The sequence below is a fragment of the Balaenoptera musculus genome, chromosome 6 (assembly GCF_009873245.2).
Source record: "Balaenoptera musculus isolate JJ_BM4_2016_0621 chromosome 6, mBalMus1.pri.v3, whole genome shotgun sequence".
Classification (NCBI taxonomy): Eukaryota; Metazoa; Chordata; class Mammalia; order Artiodactyla; family Balaenopteridae; genus Balaenoptera; species Balaenoptera musculus.
This window is the reverse complement of record NC_045790.1, coordinates 9,168,965-9,195,338: the sequence shown is the minus strand read 5'-3', so window position 1 is coordinate 9,195,338 and position 26,374 is coordinate 9,168,965. Positions and strand designations below refer to the sequence as shown.

Below are 26,374 nucleotides of genomic sequence, written 5' to 3'. Positions count from 1 at the left end.
CCTAGGAATAAACCTGCCTAAGGAGGCGAAAGACTTGTACTCAGAAAACTATAAAACACTGATGAAAGAAATCAAAGATGACATAAACAGATGGAGAAATATACCATGTTCTTGTATTGGAAGAATCAATATTGTGAAAGTGACTATACTACCCAAAGCAATCTACAGATTCAATGCAATCCCTATCAAATTACCAATGGCATTTTTTACAGAACTAGAACAAAAAATCTTAAAATTTGTATGGAGACACAAAAGACCCTGAATAGCCAAAGCAGTCTTGAGGGAAAAAAGCAGAACTGGAGGAATCAGACTCCCTGACTTCAGACTATACTACAAAGCTACAGTCATCAAGACAATATGGTACTTGCACAAAAACAGAAATATATATCAATGGTACAGGAGAGAATGCCCAGAGATAAACCCACTCACATATGGTCACCTAATTTATGGCAAGGGAGGCAAGAACATACAATAGAGAAAGGACAGCCTCTTCAATAAGTGGTGCTAGGAAAACTGGACAGCTGCATGTACAAGAATGAAATCAGAACACCACTTAACACCATACACAAAAATAAACTCCAAATGGATTAAAGAGCTAAAAGTAAGACCAGACACTATAAAACTCCTAGAGGAAAACATAGGAAAAACATTCTTTGACATAAACCACAGCAAGATCTTTTTTGACCCACATCCTAGAGTAAGGGAAATAAAAACAAAAATAAACAAATGGGACTTAATTAAACTTAAAAGCTTTTGCACAGCAAAGGAAGCCATAAACAAGACAAAAAGACAACCCTCAGAATGGGAGAAAATATTTGCAAATGAAACAATAGACAAAGGACTAATCTCCAAAATATACAAACAGCTCATGGAACTCAATATCAAAAAAACAAACAATCGGGGCTTCCCTGGTGGCGCGGTGGTTGAGAATCTGCCTGCTAATGCAGGGGACACGGGTTCGAGCCCTGGTCTGGGAAGATCCCACATGCCGCGGAGCAACTAAGCCCGTGCACCACAACTACTGAGCCTGCGCGTCTGGAGCCTGTGCTCCGCAACAAGAGAGGCCGCGATAGTGAGAGGCCCGCGCACCGCGATGAAGAGTGGCCCCCGTTCGCCGCAACTAGAGGAAGCCCTCGCACAGAAACGAAGACCCAACACAGCCAAAAAAAAAAAAAAAAAACAAAAAACAAAAAACAATCCAATTAAAAAATGGGTGGAAGACCTAAATAGACATTTGACCAAGGAAAACATACAGATGGCCAAGAGGCACATGAAAAGATGCTCAACATCACTAATTATTAGAGAAATGCAAATCAAAACTACAATGAGGTATCACCTCACACCGGTCAGAATGGCCATCATCAAAAAGTCTACAAACGATAAATGCTGGAAAGGGTGTGGAGAAAAGGGAACCCTCTTGCACTGTTGGTGGGAATGTAAATTGATACAACCACTATGGAGAACAGTATGGAGGTTCCTTAAAAAAGTAAAAATAGAACTACCATATGACCCAGCAATCCCACTATTGGGCATATACCCTGAGAAAACTATAATTCAAAAAGACACATATACCACAATGTTCATTGCAGCACTATTTACAATAGCTAGGACATGGAAGCAACCTAAGTGTCCATCGACAGATGAATGGATAAAGAAGATGTGGCACAGATATACAATGGAATATTACTCAACCATAAAAAGAAACAAAATTGAACTATTTGTAGTGAGGTGGATGGACCTAGAGTCTGTCATACAGAGTGAAGTAAGTCAGAAAGTGAAAAACAAATACCGTATGCTAACACATATATATGGAATCTAAAAAAAAAAAAAGTTATGATGAACCTAGTGGCAGGACAGGAATAAAGATGCAGACGTAGAGAATGGACTTGAAGACACGGGGAGGGGGAAGGGTAAGCTGGGACGACGTGAGAGAGTGGCATGGACATATACACACTACCAAATGTAAAACAGATAGCTAGTGGGAAGCAGCTGCATAGCACAGGGAGATCAGCTTGGTGCTTTGCAATGACCTAGAGGGGTGGGATAGGGAGGGTGGGAGGGAGGCTCAAGAGGGACAGGATATGCGGACATGTGTATGCATATGGCTGATTCACTTTGGTGTACAGCAGAAACTAACACAGTATTGTGAAGCAATTATACTCCAATAAAGATCTATTAAAAAAAAAACAATTTGTGGACGTATTTGAAACCTCCATAATAATGAGTATATCTTTTCAGATAACTAACAACACAAGATAGTACAGGCTACGTGCTACCCGAGTGATGCAAGTGGTGAGTGCTATGGGGCAACCTAGGCTCAATGAATAACCCTGTTTCCTTGTGCAATCAGGGAAGGTTGCACAGACAAGATGAGTCGTGAATTGAGTGGTGAAGAATAAGGTCAGAAAACCAGAGAGAATCAGGCAGGCATTCCAGTTGGTATAGACAGAGTGAAGAAAAGACACTGTCCTGCTCAGTGCTCTATTTCTGGATCGTTACATAATAGAAGAAATAAACTTCTATTTTGTTTAAACTGATGTATTTTGGGTCTTTGTTATACCAAAGAGGATGCTTAGACTGCATCCTAAAGAACATACATTGTTAGAATCTGTTGGAAAATCAGAGCGTAATCACAAAAATAACACTTCAAAGCAGTGCGTGCCCAATGGGGAATATGGACAAAAAAAGACTCTCTCAGTGTGGAGAAGCTCAGAAGGTTTAGGAGATTCTGAAGAAAACGAAACCTTAGTGATGAAAATGGCATCACTGAAGGCAGGAATATTAATTCTCTCCTAAACCAAGCAACCAAGCAACCAACCAGCCAACCAAGTAACCAACCTCAATGTAACTTTTCTCTCAACTATTCTGGTAAATGAGATAAGAAACCCCTGTTTTATGAAAAAAGGTATTTTTTCTTTTAAAAATTAAAAAAAAATTATAATAAAAGTAACACAGCCATGGGAATACTTGAGAACACTGGAATAATATGTACCATTTCAAACCAGAAGTTTAAAGAAAGTGAAAACCAGTCAACCATTACCATGAACAACAACAAAACTGCAAACATTTTTTCAATTTTTTCTAGTCTTTCCTCAGTGGGTGTGCAAGGGGAGGTGTATGCACTATTATATGTGTACTACATACTACACATATACATACTGTAGCTTTGTTGTGGTTTCTTAACATTATGTAAGTACTTCTCCTTGACATGAAAAATTCTTCGGTTTTTTTTTTTGTGTGTGTGTGTATGTCACGTGGGATCTTAGTTCCCCGACCAGGGATGGAACCGGCGCCTAGTGCAGTGGAAGCGCAGGGTCTTAACCACTGGACTGCTGGGAAAGTCCCCAAATTCTTCAGTTCTTAATTTCATACAATCAACCACAAAACACAGAAAAAGAAAACACAGACTATTTCCTTTGACAGAAGAACGATCTTACGACCTAGAAGGGACACCTTGTAAAGCTTTCAGGAAAGGCCTGTAGAACCTACTTCGTATAATCTCATAGCAAAACCAAATAAATCGGAAGTAAAACCCGAGGCACACTACCCAGACAGAGCCCGTATTACAAAACAAACACTTTGACCGAGGTTTTAATGTTACCTGTCTGGCCATATTCTACAATACAGTAGGTCTAATCCTCCTGTCCTCAGGTTACAATCCAGACCACATGAGCACAAAGAGGTAACTAAACAACATACAGAGGTAACTAAATCCACCGGGGAGGCTGGCTCAAAGCCTTCTCATTTCTCTGGGTGCTAATCTGAAGTTCCTTCCTTCATGAGACTATCCGCCCACTTTGGCAGAACATTCGTGTAAAACCAAAATTTCACATATGCAACTCCCAAGTCACCCATCTGCCTCCACCCACCTTATTTTTGGGGTTGAAAATCTGTCACAGGAGCAAATGTTACGTCCCATGATTTGAGAGCCAAGAATGATCCAATAGAACCCTTAAGTTCACCTCAACTGCGTTAATGGGTTATCAGTGCCTTGCTCCTATTTTTCGCCCTTGTGTTTATCAGTATATTATTTCTATGTGTGTGTGCATATATATATGTATATATAAAACATTATATTGAATTATCCTCCCTATTCTTAACTTTTTGAAAATTGTGCTTAGTTTTCACTTTGGATAATCATCTTTTTGATAATTTATCATCATAATGGCTCCAGTGGAAACAGATATAGTTACTAGTTTGTAAGGTAGGTAGTCGTACAGCTTACTGGGCACACCGAGCAATTGTTAAGGAGATTGTGAAATGAGAACGAACTTTAAAGTCAAAAGCCGGGCATTATTTTTTTGGCCCCTGCCGCTTCACGTACTTTATACCGCCATTAGTACACTTGTCTTCCGCCCGGGAACTTTGCACCGAAGGGGAGCAAGGAAAACTCGCAGGTGCGTCCCCGGACCCGCCCCCACGCCAGGGCGAGAACACGCCCTCGTTCCCGGCCCGCCCGGCCCGAGGCTGAGGTAATCACTCGATTCCGGTGCGGGGGCAGCACAGCCGGCCGCGCACGTGCCCTCGCTGACCCGCCCGCCCGCCGGCCGGCCAGTGCACCCGGCTCCCGCCGCCCCGCGCCGGCCGCCCACTCCGCAGCGGCGCCTCGGCTCCCGACCGCGCCGGTCCGCCCGGCGGCCCCTAGGCCAGCCACCCGCCCATGCTCGCCGCCACCAGGACGGGCCGCCAGCTCTTCCAGAGCCTCTTCTCCGTCCGGAGAATGGGTAACTCCGCCTCCAACATCGTCAGCCCTCAGGCGGCCCTGCCGGGCCGGAAGGAGGCGATCGCCGTAGCGGGTAAGGACGCGGGCACGCACCGAGGGCGCGGTCGTCGCCGCTATGCACGCGCATCCTCTGGCCGCCGGAAGGGAGCCGGGGGCCAGCCTCGGGAGGGTCGGCAGCCGGGGTTCTGCGCAGGCGCGGAGGGCGCTGGCAGGGGAGGGGGCCAGGGGTAGCTACTCTTTCTTTGTTTGAGTTCTCACCAGCTAAAACAACGCGAAACGCGTTGACTGGACCTACTACGGTGGTGTAATTCACCTACAGTGCAAATACCCCGGCGGCTTCAAACTTGGGGCGGGAAAAGCACTGACCCAATTTTCGCCCTTTCCCACGGTGTGCATCCCCTTTCTTTTTGGCACCGGCCGCTGGGATGCTGGCCACTTGCATCGTTGCTGCGGCGTTGTGTTGTCACTGGAAGCAATGGAATGGTACAGAACGATGAATACTGCAGTTTTGAAATTGTTTCTCACTTCACTGTTCTGGTTGTAGGAATTATCCTTAGGCTACCATTATCCTCCAGGACTGCCCGGTTTCCCCCAGTTGGCAGGAGCTGCCCCTGCCCCTGTGCTCCCGGGTTTGCCTGTGTGTGTCAGCCACGCAGAAGAGCTGTGCTTCCCAAACTTAAAAATAATTTTCCAATCTCATACCAATACTTCTGGAGAATATAATAAAATATAATAAAAATAAAATGCTAGAAACTACTCTTAAAAGTTTCGAAAGCTTAACTCTAATTTCTGTCTCAGCCCCGTAGAAGGTCGCAGATAGCACGTGTCCACCAACCTGAGGACCATACTTTGAGAAGTATTACCTTGGTGCATTGCTTCTCATAGTGTAGTCCCAATGATATCTTTTAAATACGCCCTTCCGGTGATACTAATGCACTCGGTAGTTTGTAAACGGCTGCCTTAGAGGTGTTGGAGGATTAAGCGGTGATTAATCTTTTACATGTGGCTCGATGCCAAGATAAATCCTGCATTTACAGTTTTCTAGGGATTCTTCCATCTTTCTTTTCCTTAAAGAATTGTTGAGTATATATAGGAGGAGGTCGTTCTGAGGGTCTGTGTATCATACACAATACTCAGTATGAGAATGGAGAAGGTAGAGGTTTTTGGATTTGAGGCAGTTTGGGAACTGGTGCTGTGTGACCTGTTTCTCATTCACCAACATTAGCAGTTCTATTTCCTGTGTCCCACATCACTTCACTCCCAACTCATTGATAGCCTTAAAAAGCTCATTTTTCACTCAAATTCAGAGAATGAGTTTTGAAAAAAAAAAATCCCGATTATCTTTAGCTGTCTCTAAATTACATAACCCCATTATCTAAACTTTATCTTGAAAGAGAATTCTCTTTTAACAAACTAGGATTCATAAATGGATATTTAAAGGCAATACTTCTCAACGCTGAACTTTCCCAGCTTGTATGAAATTTCCTCTTTACACACTACAGTGTCTGTGGTATGTCCTCCTAGACATCTAAAAACAAACAAACCAAAAACTCCTGATCAGATTTCCAAACTGGTTCAAGGTTAAAACTGACCACAATTTAGTTCTCCTTTATCTTAACCAAAGTCTTCCCACTCAATTCTTTAGTATATAAATGACACTTTTGGTAAAAGATTAACATGACAGAAACAAGCCAACGATTTCTTTTTCTATCCATCTAATAACTCTGACTGCAAAACCTCAGGACTTGGTGCTTGTCCTGGCTCTTCTGCCTTTTTATATAGCCATGCATACATTGCTGTATCTGGACCAGTGAACTGTTTTTTTTGGTGTAGGGCCAAGCCTATAAGGCACATGTCCTTTTTGTTCAGCTGTTGTAACTTCCACCCCTGCAAATACTTAAATTTTAGATTGTGGCCTTTCCTATCTCTACTCCTGGTACTGCTGCCTTGACAGGTTGCCGAAGGTTCTGATTGGCCCAAGAAATGGGCAGTGTTACCTCTTTGGTGGGTTTTCAGTGGCTGTAAGATAGAAGCTTAGGGACTTAATAATATTGTTTTGAAAGTTAAATTCATCTCTACTCTAACCTCCAATCTGTTTAACAGCTTTTCACCTTTCTATATTACCTCTGTTTATGTCTGTTGTTATTTGCACCCTACCCTAAGTTAATTTATAAAGGTAACATGGTTTTAAGAAAAATACTAATGATATTTTTATTTTGTTCTAGAACAGGATGCACTAATTTAAAAAATTCATATGGAAAAATAAGCAGGAATAGTTAATGGTAACTGTAAAAGAAGAACAAAGAGGGACACCTAGCCCTTGCACATAGTAAAAGTGAAGCTTAATAATTTAAACAGTGTGGGACTGGTCCATGAATAGATAGGTCGATAGAAAGATCAGAAATTCTTAAATATGTATGAGAATGTAGCATATGATACAGGTGACATCTCAAATCAGTGGGGAAAAGATGGAATATTCAGTAAATGGTTATGGGACAGCTGAGTAGCCATATGGAAAACAAACAAACAAAAAACCAGAAAACCCCCCACCAAAGTTGGATCTGTACTTCACATCTTAAACCAGGATAAGTTCCAAAAGATATATGTTGATAATAGCTCACTCTTATTGAGTGTTTACTATATGCCGGACACTGTAGTGATTGATTTACATTTACTAATACGTTTAATCTTCACAACAACGTGAGGAGGTGGTAACTGTTATTATCCTCACTTGTAGGTGTGGAAACTGAGGCCTATAGAGTTTAGGTGACTTATACAAGGTCATATAGCTAATAAGTAGTGGATCTGGGATATGAATATAGCCAGTTTGCCTCTAGAGTTTGTGATCTTAACTACTATATGTACTGTTTTTTCATTTAGTTAAATGTACAAAATGAAATAATTTAAGGATGAGCAAGGGAGAATTCCTTTAGAAAGGAAAGCCTTTCTAACCATGACTTGAAAATCAGAAGACTTAAAAAACTGATAAATTAGATCACAACAAAATAAAAATCTGCAGGCAAAAATTACCGCAAGCAAATTCAAAAGACAAACTGGGGTAAATATTTGCAACTCATATCGTAGGTGAAGGACTAATCTCCCTAATATATAATAAGCATCTAGAAGATAATAAGAAAACAGCAACATCCATTAGAAAAATAGACAAAGGTTATGAGCAGTTTACAGAAAGGGAAGTATAATTGGCTCTTAAACATATAAAAAGATGCTCAGCTTCATTCATAATGAGGAGAATGCAAGTACCATTTTTCATTCTTCAGACTGGCAAAAATCCAGAAATTTGATGATATACTTTGTTGGTAAATCCTTAAGGAAGAAGACACTCTTGTACATAGCTGGCAAGAATGTAAATTGGCTCAACTCTTATGGAAGGCAATTTGGCCATATCTGTCAAAAATTTAAATGCGTATACCTTTTGACCGAGGAATTCAATTCCTGGGAATTTATCCTACAGATATACTTGCATTCGTGCCAAATGATGACTGTACCAGGTTATTCACTGCAGCTTTGCTTGCAGTAGTCAAAGATTGGAAACAACCCAAACGCCCATCAATAGGGGCTAGTTAAATAAATTATGGTTCGTCCTCACAATGTAATATGCAGCTGTAAAAAAGAACATGGAATATCTATATGAATGGGTATGGAGAGATTGCCAAGATATAGTGTTAGGTGAAAAATGCAAGGTCAGAACAGTGTTATATGTTAACTTTTGTGTGAACAGGGAGGAAAGTAATAATATTTATGCACAAAGAAACTTTGGAAGGATAGATAAGAAAGTAATGGCCACGGAGAGGGCGATGCAGTGAGCTGATGGTGGAGGGGAGACACAGCTGGGAGATTTGACTCCGTGCTTTTTTTTAACTTTTGGTTCTTATAATGTGACTGCATTATTGAATTAAGTAACTCCACTTTGAAGATGATCTCTTTCTGCTGTTTTTAGTCTAATTGACCACCTTTCTATCATCTTTTTTCATCCCTATTTCAAGTTCTTTTTTTTCCTTCTTTTTAAATTTTGCTCTCTTTTTCATGTCAAGTTCTGTTTTTCTTTCCCAACTTGCTTTTGTAATCAAAATCCACATTTTGGCCTGATTTAAAAATCTAAATTTAGAGGGTGAAATTGGAATAAGTTAATCCAAATCATTTTACATTTCATAAATATTCATTTTTATTGAAGTGTCAATTGTGGTGGCATCATTTATACAAAGAAAAGATCCTTGGGGACAAATTCCTTCCACTATTATGTAGAAGGCATTATGTGTATTTCTTTTATTTTGAGTGATGTACATAGACTTTTAAAAGAAAATCATAGAAAACAAATTTCCTTTTAGAAAAATTTTCACCAGTGTGTGATTAACTTCTAAATTGTAGGACACAGAGCTATTATCTCTCCTCTTTGCATCCTATCTAAAGCTCTTTATTTTACCCTCTGTTTCAGAATCCTCAGTACTTCCCTGAAGTCCCTGGGATAAGGGTATTCCATATCTCCCACCATCTGACCGTTACCTTCCCAGCCTTTTTTCCTACTGTGCCCCTATAGAACCCCATCTTCTGGCTAGCATGTGCTTCAGTGTTTTGCCTCTGGAAACGTTCATGTGATTTTAGCCAAGTGGGTTCCACACTCTAATCTTTTCACTTAGTCATTCATTAAATGTTTATCAAATGCCTGCTTGGGTAAAATATTGTGTTTTCCATATATCCTTATCCTGCTCTTCCTCAAAACTTGCCCTGCTTGAATTCCATTTCTCTTATAAACCCATCCTTTTCCTCTCCAACCTAAGCAATCCCTTTCTTCTCTACTAGACAAATAATTTTGAACTATTTTATGAATCCTTCTATCAGATCTTGCGTAGCTACTGAGGTGCTTTTTTGCTACCCAAGTTATTAAATCTCTGTCGTATTGTGGTAGGGGCGGGGTGGGTGTGCAGCCGTTATCACGAGCCCTTTAGCGCATCAGTTAGAGGTCCCGCTCCGCCAACAGTCGGCCTGTCAGTGGTCCTCAAGGCAGACAGTGCAGTGAGAAGCCGATCGTGGCCGTTTCCCCGGAGCCCTCCAGGCCCTCTGGCCTCGGGGCTGGCGGGTGAGCTGGGGGCTCGGGGACAGGCTGAGGGCTATGTCCCGCAGAGCCCCAGAGCCCTCGCCACGGTTGCCTGCTGGCCGGGCCCAGGCCTTGAGGCAGCTGCGAGCCTCTCCCCCGTCCCCACCTCTGCCACCTAACGGGGGTGGCTGTCTGCATGGGTGGCAGCCCACGGAGGCCTCAGCCACTGGAGTATACGGACACTGCCATCCAGGTAACCGCTTCAGCCGGCTTCAGTCTCTCTGTTCAAGTTTCAAAAATTGGTCCAGCTGAGATCAGTTGTCTACCTAGGAGGTGGCCAGAGGTCAGGGTTAAGTTGCAAGGACATTGCACGGCATTACTTCAGGTCCACCTCTGTGGTGGGGCTATTCTCAAAGAAGGGCAGTTGCCGTGAGCTGGGAATTCACCTGATGGGTATTTGCTACAAGAGGTATTACGTTGATCCTACACAAATGATTCTCTCCAGTTTAAATGCAAAGCCTGAGGGCCAGCTGGATCGTGGGCGCCTTGCCTCCTCAGTGATGACGGCTGGGCAGGGTCTGGGGACCTGGCCCTGAGGGTGACGCCAGCTGAGATCTGCCTCTTTAGCCCGGCCTGGGCACTGGCAGGAGGACCCAGACTGGGTGCTGGGCGAACGCTCCCGGGCAGGGTAACTGGCCCGCGCAGGGACCCCCTCCTCTTAGCCAGGGCCTGGGCCTCGGAGGGCGGAAGTTGGGCCTTGGGACCTTGCCCTCTCTTGTCAGGGCAGAGAATAACATTTGTTTTGGTGCAGGTTTACAGGAATGTTGTGACCTGACGTGACCCAACCTCAGGAACAAAGGATCTGACGCCAAGAAGTTTGCAACAGCTAACCACGCGCCTCCCTCACCTTTCCTATAAAAGGGCTTTGCTGAAAGCATTCCGGGAGTTCGGGGTTTCTAAAGCATGGGCCGCCTGTCTCCTTGCATGGCCCTGCAGTAAACCTTTCTCTGCTCCAAACTCTGACGTTTTGGTATCGTTTGGCCTCATTGTGCGTCGGGCACACAGACTTGTGTTTGATAACATTATCTCCCCATATGAGTGTGAGCTCCCCGGAAGGATGTCTGTCCAGAGTGGGGAGCCATGTTTCACTCCTCAAAGGGTGGGGCTGGACCATGTTTGATACTTATTTCATCCTGTAGTCTGGAGCGCTTCACAAAGGGTCCTGCCTGCTTGCATCAGACACTCAGTAATGTTTTGTGGATATTGGGGGAGAGTGTGGTTAATGCCTGAAAACAAAGACCAAAAAGGTGGATTTTTTATGTGACCATCGTGTGACCAATGGTGATGCAGAGAAGCTAGCAAAAACATAATATGTTTTATCCGTGGGGTACATATTCTGAATTTTTTTTCCACTAGTGGTGGTGGATTTGTGCTGATTTCAGAATTCCCTCTCAGTCACTCTTGTGACCAGTGGTAAACTTTTCGACTGGCCAGGATGGATGATGGGAAGCCCCTTGTCTTCAGTCTCTGAGCAGGGACATGCTAGGGACCTGCAGCGGCAGTGGGGAAAAGGGTGGCATGCTCAGCACGGCCTTTGGGGGGCCCCCTCCTGCTCCCCTCTGGTTCCGGGGACACAGCAAGCCCCTGTATCAGCTGGGGAGGGAGGAGAGTGACGACAGCTGGGTGAGGAATGGGAAGCTGGTTGGGTGAGGAGACTCAGCCTGTGACATGGGTCCCAAGAGAGCCAGCAGCCTCCAGGCCCTCAGCAAGGACCAGAGTGAAGGCCTCTTTGCCGAGCTTGGTCTGCCCCCTTCACAGACCCCAGTGGCCTGGGAGCCATCACCCCTGCTGCCTTGGCAGATGACCAGACCCCTTCCCATACTACAGCAGCTGGCTGTAGCCCCTGCCATCCTGTGCCAGCCCGGATCTCGAACTCCGGCACTGTACGAAAGACTGAATTCTGCAGAAGATGGTTTCAGGGTGTCAATGTGAGGAAGAAAAGTTGTGGATCTTCTACATCCTATTCTTTCATCTTTCTTCCCTCATAAATCTGCAGTTTGTCTGAGAGCATCAGAATATCTAATGTTTTATGAAATAGTAGCATTAGAGTACAAACTACTTCAGGGCAGGATTTTGTCTTATTCTTTGTGTCTGGAACACAGTAGGTTGACAATAAATATTTGCTGAATGACTGTAGCATATTATGTTGTGAGCTCTTTGATGGGCAGGCCCCTCAAAGACATACCTGTGTTATGATACAGAATAGATAGTCAATAGCTGTTTGAATGGGTTCTAGGTACTTCCTCCATAAGCATCTTAGCTGTAGACATCTTTGCTGCAAGCGTTTTTTTGCTGCAGAACTAATTGGCAGTTTTGCTGTGAAAGATAAAATAACTGGTTGACAATTTTTGGTTTGACAGTTTTAACTGGTTGAAATGCGTTAGCATTTCTTCCACTTAGTGACATTATTGATGACTTTACTGAGCTGACAGATGACAGTGATTTGCCCCAAGAGTAGGTTTTTTAGTTTGAAACACACTGCATTGGAGGAGGAAGAGGCTGAGGACCTCAAAGGTGCAGGGTTGAACCCACGTTTCCCATAGAACTTTGGAACCTCTATCAACGGACGTGTGACAACATGCTAAGAACACACAACAGAGTAGAGGCTTTCACAAGGCAACACAGAGCTCAGTTACAAATACGCATCCTAGTGTTTGGAAACTGATACCTCTCTTAATGAAGGAAGAAATTTTAGGGAAAATTTGTCTGATTCTGAACAAGGAAATGAATCAACAAGCAAGAATAAAGTATAGAATGCAATGAATGAAAGACTTGGAAGACGAGTTTTCAGGTACAACCCACAAAGTAAAATCAGTTATTTGGGCAGTATCACCATGAATCTACACTGCTCATGTTTTATTACGTCCTTTTTAATGTTCCTCTTTTATTTTTCATTATTTTATCTTTCAGGGCAAAATTGCCTTACGTCCAATTAGTTAACCCAGTGGAAATGTTTGTGGCAAAAATGCATCAGGCAGCGTTGTCTCTGGCAAGAATGCTTATGATGAAAGCACTGGACACTGGTTGAGTAATGGAGGGGAGAATAGCACATTGACGAAGACAGGACGGGTGGGAGCCTGGGGACTTGGGATTGCCACTGTTTGCTGGTTTCCGTGTTGATAGTTTTTCCTATTATACCGGAAAACCGTATTACCTAGATAGCATTTCGACAGCCAAATGGAAATGGATGTGATAAGGAGTGGGCCATATTTGAAGAATGGGGCATCAGTACGTGATGGCAGCCTCCTTAGCTGTCACTTCTTCCTTCCTGGAGTTCAGAGCACCAGCCCAGGCTCGGCTGCGCAGAGCTGAGTGTTCTCCATGCTGCCCAGACCTTTGGTTACATCAGATTTCTAGTAGGCCGTGGGTTTGTCATCATGGGGTAGTTCAGTCATTTTAGCTTGTGTCTATCTCCTCACCAACTTTTTTTAAAAAATTTATTTATTTATTTATTTTATTTATGGCTGCGTTGGGTCTTCGTTTCTGTACAAGGGCTTTCTCTAATTGCGGCAAGTGGGGGCCACTCTTCATCGCGGTGTGCGGGCCTCTCACTATCGCGGCCTCTCTTGTTGCGGAGCACAGGCTCCAGACACGCAGGCTCAGTAATTGTGGCTCACGGGCCCAGTTGCTCCGCGGCATGTGGGATCCTCCCAGAGCAGGGCTCGAACCCGTGTCCCCTGCATTGGCAGGCAGACTCTCAACCACTGCGCCACCAGGGAAGCCCCTCCTCACCAACTTTTAAGCTAAGAGATGGTGAGAGGTTGGGAGAGTCTGACATCTGCCTTGTCTTTGAATAAGTGGAATTGGCGTTTGCTGGCATCACGCCTGTTGTTGCCTGCATTTTACTGCTCTACTCTTTGTACCGTCTTCTCCTGGCTGGCTGGCTAGCTTCTTCCCAACCACTCTCATCTGTGCATAGCTCCTGAAAGCTAGATCTCATCTTGCAAAAGTTCCGCTTCCCATTTCCAAATTCTTAGAGGATATGTATGTCCTGCCATAACCCCAAACTCAGTTCTAAGACCAAATTTACCATTTTCCCTTCAAAACACTGGATACATATTTTAATTTCCCCATTTCTGTCGTGGCACTACTCTCCCCCAAACCTTAGCCACATTCATCTTCGATCCTTGCCTCTGTATTTAAACTGGTCCTCTTCCAGTAAGTCTTCATTGTTCCTTGCCTTCTGTATTAGTCAGGGTTTTCCAGAGAAACAGAACAATATATATATAGTATGAGGGCCTGGAGCACATGATTATGGAGGCTGAAAAGTCCAAGATCTGCTGTCTGCAAGCTGGAGGCCCAGGAGAACTGGTGATGTAATTCAGTCCAACCCTGAAAGCTGAGAACCAGGGGAGCCAATGGTGTAAGTTCCCGTCTGAGTCCTAAAGCCCGAGAACAAGGAGCATCCGATGGCAGGAGAAGGTGGATGTTCCAGCTCAGACAGAGAGAGTGAATTCACCCTTCTTCCGCCTTTTAGTTCTAATCCGATTGGATTGAATGAGCACCGCCCCCCCCCCCCCCCATATTGGTGGGATCATCTTCTTCACTCAGTGTACCAACTCAAATGCTAATCTCTTCCGGAGGCACCTTCACAATGCACACGGAGATAATGTTTTACCAGCTATCTGGGCATCCTTTAGCCCAGTCAGCTTGGCACAGAAAACTAACCATCACACTTTCCTAGTTCGCTGCTTTCAGTCTTCCCAGTCTGTCGTGAGCACCACTACGAGGCATCTGTTTAAACCTCAGATTTCTGTCACTGCTAAGAAAATAGCGGTAACTGTGTGATCTGGGTGATGACTTTCTTCATCCTGGGGTTAGACACATTCTTTGACTTGCTGCTAATCTCAGTGTTCCTGATCTCTGCTTCCACCGCTGAGGCTGACTCCTACTCTTAGTACCTTCCTCTGGGAAGCTTGCTTTTTTCCTCACAGCCCATCTCAATCTTCCTGGGCCTTTCAAGGCTAATCTCAGTTCTTCGCCTTCCATGCTGCCTTTTTGGGGACTGTTTCAGCATAGATTGCTCTTAGAACTGGAGGTGGAGCTAGGGCTTTGAGGCCCTGTTTTACACTTTCATTCCAATGTGTCTTCTTAGGGACGTAAAGGTTGAGTTCCTTTAATATATTTGGAGCTCAGAGATTGCCATTGTTCTCCCTTGCATTTCCTGAACTTCTAACCTGGTTATGGTGCCCTGTGGGCATGACCAGAGCTCTTGGATTACAATGGTCAGGCTGCTTGGTCTTCTGGTAACTTCCTCTCTGGATGTCCTATCAAAGCGTTCTTCCCGTTTGGTGAGATACTTGACTACTTTGATCATGATGCTGTTAAAATAAGCTGAGGCATATTAAAACTTTTAAGAGTCTATTTGAGCAAAAACTGATTCGAATTGGGCAGCATCCAATCTAGCTGAGAGAAAGGGGCTCTGAGGAGCTGTACAAAATGAAAGATCTTTATATAGCCAGAAGGAAGCGGGAACAAGGAAGTTGTACTAGGCAGGGTGGTCATGGCAAGCTTACTTTTCTCTAGGGAATGGCAGGAGGTCTGTCAGGCAGATTCAACTAGTGCTCATGAGGCGATTCCTGATTGGTTCTTAAACCATTTCTCTCTCATTTCTGGGAGACCCCAAACTGTAGCCAAGGTAAATCTTGGTTTGGTGACGTGGGGCTTAGCATAAGTGACTTTATTTGGCATCTATTTTTTGTTTGTTTTTTTGTTTTTAAACAATGCCAAATGCTTGATTTTACCTTGACCAGAGACTGCCATAGCCTCTGAACCAGCTGGGACCTCTTCTGTAAGCTGGATCGCTTCTAAAATGTTGAATAAGGTTATTGCCCTTCACAGAGGAAGACATGGTTCCTTACATTGCTGTAGGACTTCTGTACCATTTCATGAGAGCATATCTACAGAGTTTCTCAGCAGGGTATATTTCTCATCCACTAGCTTGTTGAATAAGTGTGGTAAATTTACATTATAATAGAGCAAAGACTGGTAATAGTGAAACTGGAAGAAATGTAGAGTTACAATATGTTTTGATGACTATATTATCATTACATTTAAAAAAATGAGGAATAAAATTCAGAAACATTGAGTGTCTTCCCAGAGCATGTATATAAAATGAATTCTTTTGAAAATATTACCATGGTAAGGTAATAACGTTAGTGTTGAATTTTCCTTTGGAACTTTTTCATATTTTAGCTTTAATTTTTTTTTTTTTAATTTGTAGTTTACTCTTAGGTAATTTATAGTTTGCTTAGGTCAAACGCAATGTGAAAAATTAAAAAGCATTGTTCACACGAGGCCAAAAATTATTCTTTGGCCAACTGAAGAGAATTTGATATTTTAACAGACGTACTGCAGTTAGCAGATGAAAAGAAAACCACATTAGGGTTTGCCGAATGAATCAGCCAGCTTTCCAATAGAGTCCCGGAGAAAACACTGCACGGCTGCAAACCTCCATTTCCTCATCTCTTCTTAAGAACCAATTCTTGAAGAGCTACGTCATCTAGCAGGAAGCCCAATGTAACAACTCCTGCTTGGTCCCTGGGGTTCCTGGCCCACCACTTAGCATTCCTCGCACACCGAGCTGTGTGCATTGGCACGAAGCAGCCACACGGAGCTGCCCGCTCCCCCCGCCGAGGCTGCAGCCGGCCTGATAACAGCCCTGCTCACCAGCTCACCAGGGTCTCTCCCTGACAACCGGAGGCAGGTTGCCGGGAAACCACATCCCTCCAAGAGGAGACCCTGCACCCAATTGCCTCTGCATGTAAAAGAGGTTGGAGGAGCCCCTTGCAGATAACTTTATTTTCGGAAATTTAAAAAAATATATATTTTTTTCTTTTTCAGGATTATGCTCATCCTAAGAAGTGCTGTGGATTTATTTTGATAAATGGAATAAAAGGGAATAATTATTTTCTGATTAGGTGTTGGATGAGTAAGATTATATAGCTGTTTGCTGCAGTAGTTTGGGGGAAACATATAGGAATAAGCTATATAAATTTAAATATGAAGTTCCAGGGGCAAGATATGAACCAGGGGATTTATACGAATATGATGGAACTTAAGCTTTAACTATTTTGGTTCATTGAAAGCCCGATGATTATTTTTTTCAGAATAAGGAGATTGATTAAAGAGCTGAAACCTAGGTTTCTTTTTCTGTGTATGTTTGCTTTGGAACTTGTAGGATGGTTGATAAACTAAATTGATATAATTAATAAAATGAAGATTCTCTACTGTTTACTCTCCTAGAAAGGAACCAAGGGGTCTTTGCTCTCAGCCTCTGGTTTCTCTTCCCAGGAAGTCTGGTAATAGGCTATTCTCGCTGGTCCTACCCCCAGTCTTGACATGGCTTCTCTTTGCTTCAGGGCCTTTTTTACTTAAACGTTAAATTTTTATTCATATTTTTGCTCAAAGTTTGATCTGTAAGTTTTTAATCATTTTTATCCTCTTCTCCCAACTTCCCAAGTAACCACTGTCCAAAACCAAGAGAGCATTCTTCAGTGCCTTTCTCCATATCCATAAAATATGTGAACACTCACATTATTTATTGTTGGTATTTTATAAAAATGAATCAACTTATATTCTCTGTATCTCACTTTTCTCACTTAATAGTACATTATGGAAATATCTCCAAGTCAGCTGGTATATCTTAACATATTCTTTTTAACAATATTAATAGGCTTAATTTTTTGGAGCAGTTTAAGGTTTACAGAGAAATTGAGTGAAAAGTACAGAGAGTTCCCATATACACATGCCCCTCCTCCCCAAGTTTCCCCTGTTGTTAACATTTTGCTTTAGATGGTACATGTTACAATTGATGAGCCAATATCAATACATAATTATTAAGTAGTCCATACTTTACATTAGGGTTCATTCTGTGTGTTTTGACAAAATGACAGGTATCCGCCATTACAGTATCATACAGAATAGTTTCACTGACCTAAAAATCCGCGTGTTCCACCTAGTCTTCCCTCCTCCCTGATGAACCCCTGGCAACCGCTGATCTTTTTACTGTTTCCGTAATTTTGCCTTTTCAAAAATATCTTATAGTTGGAATCATATAGTATGCAGCCTTTTCAGGTTGGCTTCTTTCACTTAGCAGTAAGCATTTAGGGTTCCTCCATATCTTGATAGCTCATTTCTTTTTAGTGCTGAATAATACTCCGTTGTATGGATTTATCACATTTTGTTTATCCATTCACCAGTTGAAGAGCATCTTGGTTGCTTCCAAGTTTTGGCAGTTATGAATAAAGTTACTGTAAACATTCTTATATAGGTTTTCATGTGAACATAAGTTTTTAACTCCTTTGGGTGAATACCACGGAGCACAATTGCTGGATCATATGGTAAGAGTACGTTTAGTTTTGTAAGAAGCTGCCAAACTGTGTTCCAAAGTGGACCATTTCACATTCTCATCACCAGTGAATAAGATTCCTGTTGATTCACATCCTTGTCAGTATTTGGTTTAGTCAGTGTTTTAAATTTTAGCCATTCTAAAGGTATGAAGTTGTATTTCATTGTTGTTTTAATTTGCAATTCCTTAATGACATACGATGGACATCTTTGCACATGCTTATTTATCATCTGTATATCTTCTTTGGTGAAGTATCTGTTTATGTCTTTTGCCTACTTTTTAATTGGATTTTTAATTTTCTTATTGTTGAGTTTTAAGAGTTCTTTTTATATTTTGGATAGCAGTCCTTTATCAGATATGTATTTTGCAAATATTTTCTTCCAGACTGTGGCCTGTCTTCTTATACTCTTGACAGTGTCTTTTGCAGAGCAGACATTTTAAATTTTAATGAAGCCCAGCTTATCAATTTTTTCTTTCATGGATCACATTTTTGGTGTAGTATCTAAAAATTCATTTCCAAATCTAAGGTCACTGGTATTTTCTCATGTTACTTTCTAGAAGCTTTATAGATTTGCATTTTAAATTTTGAGTTAATTTTTGTGAAAGATGTAAGGTCTGGGTCTAGATTATTATTATTATTTTTTTTTTGCATGTGAACGTCCAGTTGTTCAAGCACCATTTTCAAAAGACTATCTTTGTTCCATTGCATTGGCTTTCCTCCCTTGTCAAAGGTCAGTTGACTATATTTGTGATTGTTTCTGGGCTCTTTATTCTGTTCTGTTGATCCATTTGTCTGTTCTTTCACCATTACCACACTGTCTTAATTATGGTAGTGTTATGGTAAGTCTTGAAGTTGGGTAGGATCAGTCCTCTGTCATTGTTCTTCTTCAATATTGTGTTGGCAGCTCTGGCTCTTTTGCCTCCATATGAACTTTAGAATCATTTTGTCCATATCCACGAAATAACTTGCTGGGATTTTGATTGGGATAGTGTTGAAACTATAGATCAAGTTGGGAAGACCTGACATCTTGGCAATATTGAGTCTTCCTATCCATGTGCATGGAATATCTCTACATGTATTTAGATATTCTTTGATTTCTTTCATCAGAATTTTGTAGTTTTCCCCATATAGATCTTGTACATATTTTGTTAGATTTAAACCTCAGTATTTAATTTCCTTTAGTGCTAATGTAAATGGTATTATGTTTTAAAATTTCAAATTCCAGTTGTTCATTATTGGCATATAAGACAACATTTAACTTTAGTATATTAACCTTATGTCCTGTAACTTTACTATAATTGCTTATTAATTCTAGGAGTTTTTTTTTTTTTTTTTTCAATTCATTGAGATTTTCTACATAGACAGTCATGTCATCTGCAAACAAAGACATCTTTATTTCTTTTTTCCCAATCTGTTTACCTTTTATTTCCTTGCCTTATTGCATTAGCTAGTACTTCCAGTATGATGCTGAATAGCAGTGGTGAGAGGGGACATCCTTGCCTTGTTCCTGATCTTAGTGGTAAAGCATCTAGTTTCTCACCATTAATTATCATGTTAATGTAGGTTTTTTGTACATGTCCTTTATCAGGTTGGGGAAGTTCCCCACTATGCTTAGTTTGCTGAAATTTAATATGTTGTTTTTAATGGTTGCATAATAGCTCATGGTATGTATGTACCACAGCTTATTAAAATAAACAAAGCTAATCTTTTTATCAGTTATTAAGGGTTTGGCTCCAGTAGCGCTGTAGATATGTTTATTAATCATGGTATGTGATAGACATACTGTAAGCACTTACGAATACCTTCCCTGTAAATCTAGCCAAAGGAGATAAAGTTGGTGCCAGGTTATGCAATGCCTCAAAGCCAACGTAAGTAAGGAGTTTGGATCAGAATGGAAAATGGGAAAAATGTAGGTTCTGTGGTTCTCTGGGGGGAAATCAGAGGTTCAGACACACAGATGCTTACTGTCTGTCTATGAAGTATAAGCATCCTATGGGTCTTGGATGCTTGCTAGTACAATTTGGATTGGTTTCTAGATACAGCTGGGCAGCCAGGTTGTGGAATTGTTTATTCTGAGAACTTAAAGGTCAGTTTGCATCTAGAGTTCTGACCTGGTTACATTTAATGAACTGGACTACAAAGTTTTATACCTTTACTATAAACCAGGGGTTGGCAGAATATGGTCTGTGGGTCAAATTTGGCCTATAGTCTGTTTTTTTAAAAATTAAACTTTTTATTTTGAGATAATTATAGATTCACGTACAGTTGTAAAAAATAATACAGAGAGATTCTGTGTACCTTTTACCCAGTTTCCCCAATGGTAACATCTTGGAAATCTGTTGTGCACAATTAAGATATTGACAATGATAGAGTCAATATACAGAACAGTTTTGTCACCACAAGGATCCCCTGTGTTGCCCCTTTATAGCCACTCCCACCTCCTTCCTTCCCTCCCCACCCCCCATCCGTAATACCTGGCAACCACTAATCTATTCTCCATGTCTATAATTTTATCATATCAAGAATGTTATATAAATGGAATCATACAGTATATAACTTTTTGGGGTGGCTTTTTTCAGTCAACATAATTCCCTGGAGATTTGTTGAAGTTGTTGCACGTGTCAGTGTCAATACTTTGTTCCCTTTTATTGCAGAGTAGTATCCCAGGGTATGAATGTACCACAGTTTGTGTAACCATTCACCCACTGAAAGACATCTGGATTGTTTCCAGTTTTTGGCTATTATGAATAAATCTGTTACGAATATTTGTGTACAGTTTTTTTATGTGAACATAGTTTTCATTTCTCTGCGATCAAGGCCCAAGAGTGCAATTGCTGGATCATACGGTAGTCACATGTTTAGTTTTATAAGAAAATGCCAGAATATTTTCCAGAATGGTTGTACCATTTTACATTCCCATCAGCAGTGTCTGAGTGATTCAGTCTCTTCATCCTTGCCAGCATTTGATGTTGTCACCATTTTTTATTTTAACCATTCTGATAGGTGTGTAGTGATATCTCATCATGGTTAAAATTTTTATTTCCCTCCAGGCTAGTGATGTTGAACACCTTTTCATGCACTTTCATGTCATTTGTGTATCCTCTTCAACGAAATGTCTTTGGTAAAATGTTAGACATTTCTATTTGGATTATTTGCCCTTTTACTGCTCATTTTTTAAAGTTCTTTATATAGTCTAAGTATTAGTTCTTTGTCAGATACGTGGCTTGCAAATATTTTCTCCTAGCCTGTAGCTTATTTTTTAATCTTCTTAGTAGAGCCTTTGCAGAGTAAAAGTTTTCAATTTTGATGAGTTCCAATTTATCAGTTCTTCCTTTTTTGGATTGTGCTTTTGGTTTTAAGCCTAAGAACTCTTTGCCTAGCCTGATCCCAAAGATTTTCTCCTATTTTTTTCTGAAAGTTTTATGGTTTTACATTTTACATGTGAGACTGTGATCCATTTTGAGTTAATTTTTGTTTAAAGTTTGAGATTTAGTTCGAGGTTCCTTTTTGTTTTTTTGGCCTATGGATGTCCAATTGCTGAAGCACCATTTTTTGAAATCCTGTGTTCCAAACCTTAGGGGAAAGGCCCTCAGTCCTTCATTGTTAAGTGTGATGTTAGCTGTAGATTTTTTGAAGATGCTCATTATTGTAATTCCCCTCTATTCCTAACTTGCTGAGAGTTTTATTATAAATGAGTCTTCCACCACCCGTTTTTGTAAATAAATTTTTATTGGGACACAGGCATGCCTATTGGTTCATCTGCTGTCTACGTCTGCTTTCACAGTACAATACCGGAACTGAGTATTTGTGACAGGGATCATGTGACCCTCAAAGCCTAAAATATCTATTATCTGGCCTTTTATAGAAAAGGTTTTCTGACTGCTGATGTAGTTTCACGACATCTTCCTTTTGGTTCCTCCTATCTCTTGATATTGTAAGATGGTTACAAACTCTTAGTTACTCTACACATGCATCTTCAGTTGCCCAAAACTTAGACCCTGAGTTGTTGGCAGTGCCCACCTCAGAAGAAAGCAGAGTATGGGTGTGTGTAGATCTGGCTGACTTCCAGAGGGCTCCCCTACTGTAACATGTCTGTATTTCTATCAACAGTGGTATTTTGGGTAGTTCTTACCTGGTAACTACTGTTAACTCCTTACCTTGACCATCCACCTGAACAAGTTACTTGTGTCGCACTGGCCCTTCTTTCCTGCCCAGATTCCCTGACTCTTACTGTATGTTGTCTGCATTGCTGTGTTTGAGAATGTTTACACGATGGGATGAACCATGACTTCAGTGATCTCTAAAGGGTCCAGTGGAGTGTGGCATTCTAAACTCAGTGACTCTTTCCATTGTAGGTACATATTTATTATGTTTCATTTTTCTAAGGGAGTTTTAAAGTTTTGACAAGTTGTTGCTTTGGTTGAAAATGAGGACCTGGATAAACGATGACCTGAGTCCTTAAGTTAGGAGATAAGCGAATATGTTCCTTTGATCACTGAAAGGTAAACCACTGTGGTTTTGCACTTATTATTAATCCTACATCTCTGCATACACATTTTGGTCTAGTTTCCTTCATCTACTCTCTCTAGAACATGCCTTGACCAATAATATCAATACCTCTGTTTTTTCTCTTCACCAAGCTTCCTTTTACCTATTACCACCTCTGCCCTCAGCAGTGTCTTCTCTTACGCCCCAACACATTTGACCCTCATCTCTTAGAACCTTGAGCATTTTTTTCTTTACTATTCATTGGGTTTGCAGTCTTATTCTTTGAAGACATCTTATATTGTTGTCTTATTGTTTAACTTTATACTACTGATTTAACTTTATATATTTCTCTATAACAGCATTTTAAGTTTAGTGAGGGTTTATTTACTTATTCATATAAGTAGTATACAAATTTGTTTAAGTAGTTTATTTGTAAAGCTCTATACCTGTGCATGTTTATGTTACACATTAATTATTAGTTAAATGAATGAAAGAATGATTGAGCTAATATTCTGTGTAGTATTAAGTTTGCAAGTTGTCTGTTCAATAAAATCCTTTTAGTATGGTGCAGGTCAATAGATAGTAATATTAATGAATCTCAATAAATGGATGTTCTGTTTTTAACTTACCTTCCAGCACAAACTATCCATCTTTAGAAATTTGATTATGACCGCTTGTGAGGACCCAGTGGCTGACTTTCATAATAGTTGTTAGAGGAGAGCCGAGCTCTTAGCTGCTACACTGTGATTTGTGTTTAATATTTATGGCAGAGAAGTCTCTCTGCAAATATGTAAAAATATTGGTGGGTGAAGGAAATGGTTCCCAGTGTGACAGAGGAAATATCTTAAAAAGACCTGAAGTCATCTCCACTTTTCCCAAGGTTGTGTTTACATAAAAAAGGCATTGTATTATGTTCTAGAATCAAGAGATGATTTTATGATTTAACAAGTTCCACTAAGAGCTTTTGTGAGGTTATCAGTACCAGCATAACTACTACAGAGTTCACATAGCAATTTTAGTCTCTGGATTTATTGAGCTTGCGGCATTCCTTTAGTATCATTCATATTTTTCTGCCAAGGGTACCACTTTCCTCTCTTGACTTAATCCCAAGATATGGAAACTCATTTACGCTGCAGTGTATGGTGCTGGGAAATGAACGCCTGTTTATTATCTCTCTCTACAGGACCGTTCATGACCATAGGTAGATGTTTGCCACCTCGAATAGGCAGTATTCAGAAATGTATTGTTTAGTGAGGGGCGAGTTGGTTGGGTGGAAAGCACAGGCATTTGACTTTCGGACAGTGACTCTGAACTTCACTTCATGTGCTTACCAGCTGTGTGACCTTGAACAGATTTGCCTCAGTTTTCTCATTTGTAAAACGGAAACAGCGGCACCTGCCTCAAATGGATGTTTCTGGGAAGAGATGAGGTCATGGGGAAAGAGCCAGCGTGATGCCCGGCTCTCGACAGATGCGCAGAGTGCTTCGTTCGCAGTATGATGTTCCAGTGGGGACGTTTAGGGAACAGCTTCCTGCTGTGTCGCTGCCCCTGTCCTGTAACAGTGGCTGGTGGCCGTCTTATCCGCATGCTCACCAGAAGAGCTGCGGTGTGGGTCAGGGAGGCTACCCGGCCACAGGCCCGTCGTGACCCCAGACTCGACTTCATTTCCTTTCCTGGGCCAGCCTTCCTTCCAGAAGGATTGGCGCTGGATCCACCTGTGAGGCAGGGAGGTTGATCACTACTTAAGGCCATACACCTCTCAGAGGACTTTGGGTGGCCAGCACGGGCATGCGTGTACCCAGCCCCCACCCCCCACTCCCTGGAGATGCATCCTTCCTGACTGCCCGCTCCGGCCTCTCACAGGTGACCTGCTTTCTGGTCGACGAGCTCCCTGTCAGTAGAAGAGTTCGAGCAGAGCCTGGGTGATCCGTTTATTTATTTATTTATTTGGCTGCACCGCACAGCATGTGGGATCTTAATTCCCCGACCAGGGGTCCAACCCATGCCCACTGCCTTGGAAGTGCAGAGTCTTAACCACTGGACCGCCAGGGAAGTTTTTTTTTTTAAACTGAAGTACAGTTGATTTACCATGTTGTATTAGTTTCTGGTGTACGGCGTGGGTGACTCTTTATTGGGGTGTTTGTGGAGCCCTTGGCAGCAGTGGCGGCTGCGGTTGTTGCCGTTAGAGTGCCTCCCAGCTCTGTGTTCCCTCTTGCTAGAGGCCAGCGCCTTTCCCCAGGGAGTCTGCACACAGCTGCCCCGAAGTGCGCAGCGTCAGCAGGAGAGAGAAGAGGGACTTGGGATGGAGGGTGGTGGAATCCCAACACTTAAGAGCAGAGGAAGAAGAGCCGCTAGGGATACACTGAAAAGGTTGTTAGAGAAGAGAAAGGAGTACTCAAGAAACCCAGAGGGCAGAGACTATGGAGAAGACAGGATCGTCAGCCGTAACCACTGGCTTTGCTGGGAGTGGGGACGGGAGGGCAGGAGCTGGGGACTGGGGTTCGGTGGTCAGGAAGTGGAGACTAGAACGGATTCCATCTTCTCTTTCAGCAAGGTTGGCTGGGGTGGAAAGGAAATAGGGCAACAGTTAAGTTCAAAAGGGAGGTAGTTTTAAAAGATAAGAGTGACTCAAGAATGCATACATTCTTAAGGGGGAAGATATGGGAGGATGTTAGAGAAACGACGTCCACTTAAATTTGTGCCGCTTTTTGTCATTTTACATGTGGCTTCTTATCTGCTTGACGACCACTCCTCTTTTGTTCTTTTATTTCATGGTTATTTTCCTGCTTCCTCTTCCTTCCTTACTCCCTCCATCCCCCCCTCTTTCCCCCTCTTTTCCTCTCCTCCTCTCTCCCCTTGTGAGGTTTGTCTGTTAATGGATTGCTTACAATCCTGTCCTTTTGGGTATCATGAGTACCACGAGGGGTCTGGGGGTGGTGCCTTCTTATTGTCCATTTAGGAAGAAACTCCTGTTGGCCATTGGGCCCAGCCATCCATCTGCAGCTTTGTGTTAATCCTTCCTAATGCTCTTTTCTTTACCTTGTAACTGCATGATTTGCATGTATCAAGCCACGTCTCAGGGCATTGTATTCACCCTGTGTTGTTACTAAGTTTTTCACTTTCATGCTTAGTTCTTTGAAGGTTTTGGGATGCAAGCCCAACAGTTTTTATCAAGAACAGTGGCACAGGAAATGAAACACACAGAATGGTTTTTTGATTTAGAATTGATACAAGGCCATTGTGGGAAAAGTTAGTTACTGCTTTCCAGTAAGTATCTTGTAACCTTCCTCTTTGGAGGGGGAGAGGTGAGCGCAATGAAGATGTCTCTGCAGTTTCGTTACTTCCTTTCTGTTCCTCTCCTCCCCCTCTTCCCTTTCCTCCTTCTCCCCTCCCTCCCTCCTCCTTCCTTCTCCTCCTCCTCTTGTCAGCCAGCATGATATTGAGTGTAATAAGCCATGTTGGAAACAGCAGTGGAAGCCGTAACATGAGAGATGCTGGGTATGGGCAGTCTTTGTAGGCATATGCTACGTACACCTGGTGCCCTGGGTGATAGTGATAGGGTGGGTGCTGTATGCTCACCGGGGGTCATCTCCCCCTGCACCCTTGTCTAGGAGCTGCTTCAACCCCCTTCACAGGGCTCCTGCCAGAGCTAGACTGTCTACTGTGACTGCCCTGGCACTGCTGGTTCCCTGGGGTAGG

At 42.2% G+C, this 26,374-nt stretch overlaps 1 protein-coding gene across 7 annotated transcripts in view; it reads left to right on the top strand.

Annotated features, from left to right (window-relative positions):
- Positions 1–4,498: 4,498 nt before the first annotated feature.
- The window catches only part of MSRA (methionine sulfoxide reductase A), a 386,587-nt gene continuing 364,711 nt past the window's right edge, over positions 4,499–26,374 (top strand). For 3 of the 7 annotated variants that reach the window (XM_036854965.1, XM_036854963.1, XM_036854966.1), the window contains exon 1: positions 4,501–4,796. In XM_036854965.1, the coding sequence (XP_036710860.1) occupies positions 4,661–4,796 (136 nt within the window). In that variant the 5' untranslated portion in view covers positions 4,501–4,660. Of the gene's footprint in view, positions 4,797–26,374 lie in introns of all 7 variants that reach the window. The other 4 variants (XR_005020265.1, XM_036854962.1, XR_005020264.1 and 1 more) reach the window with 3 other exon arrangements.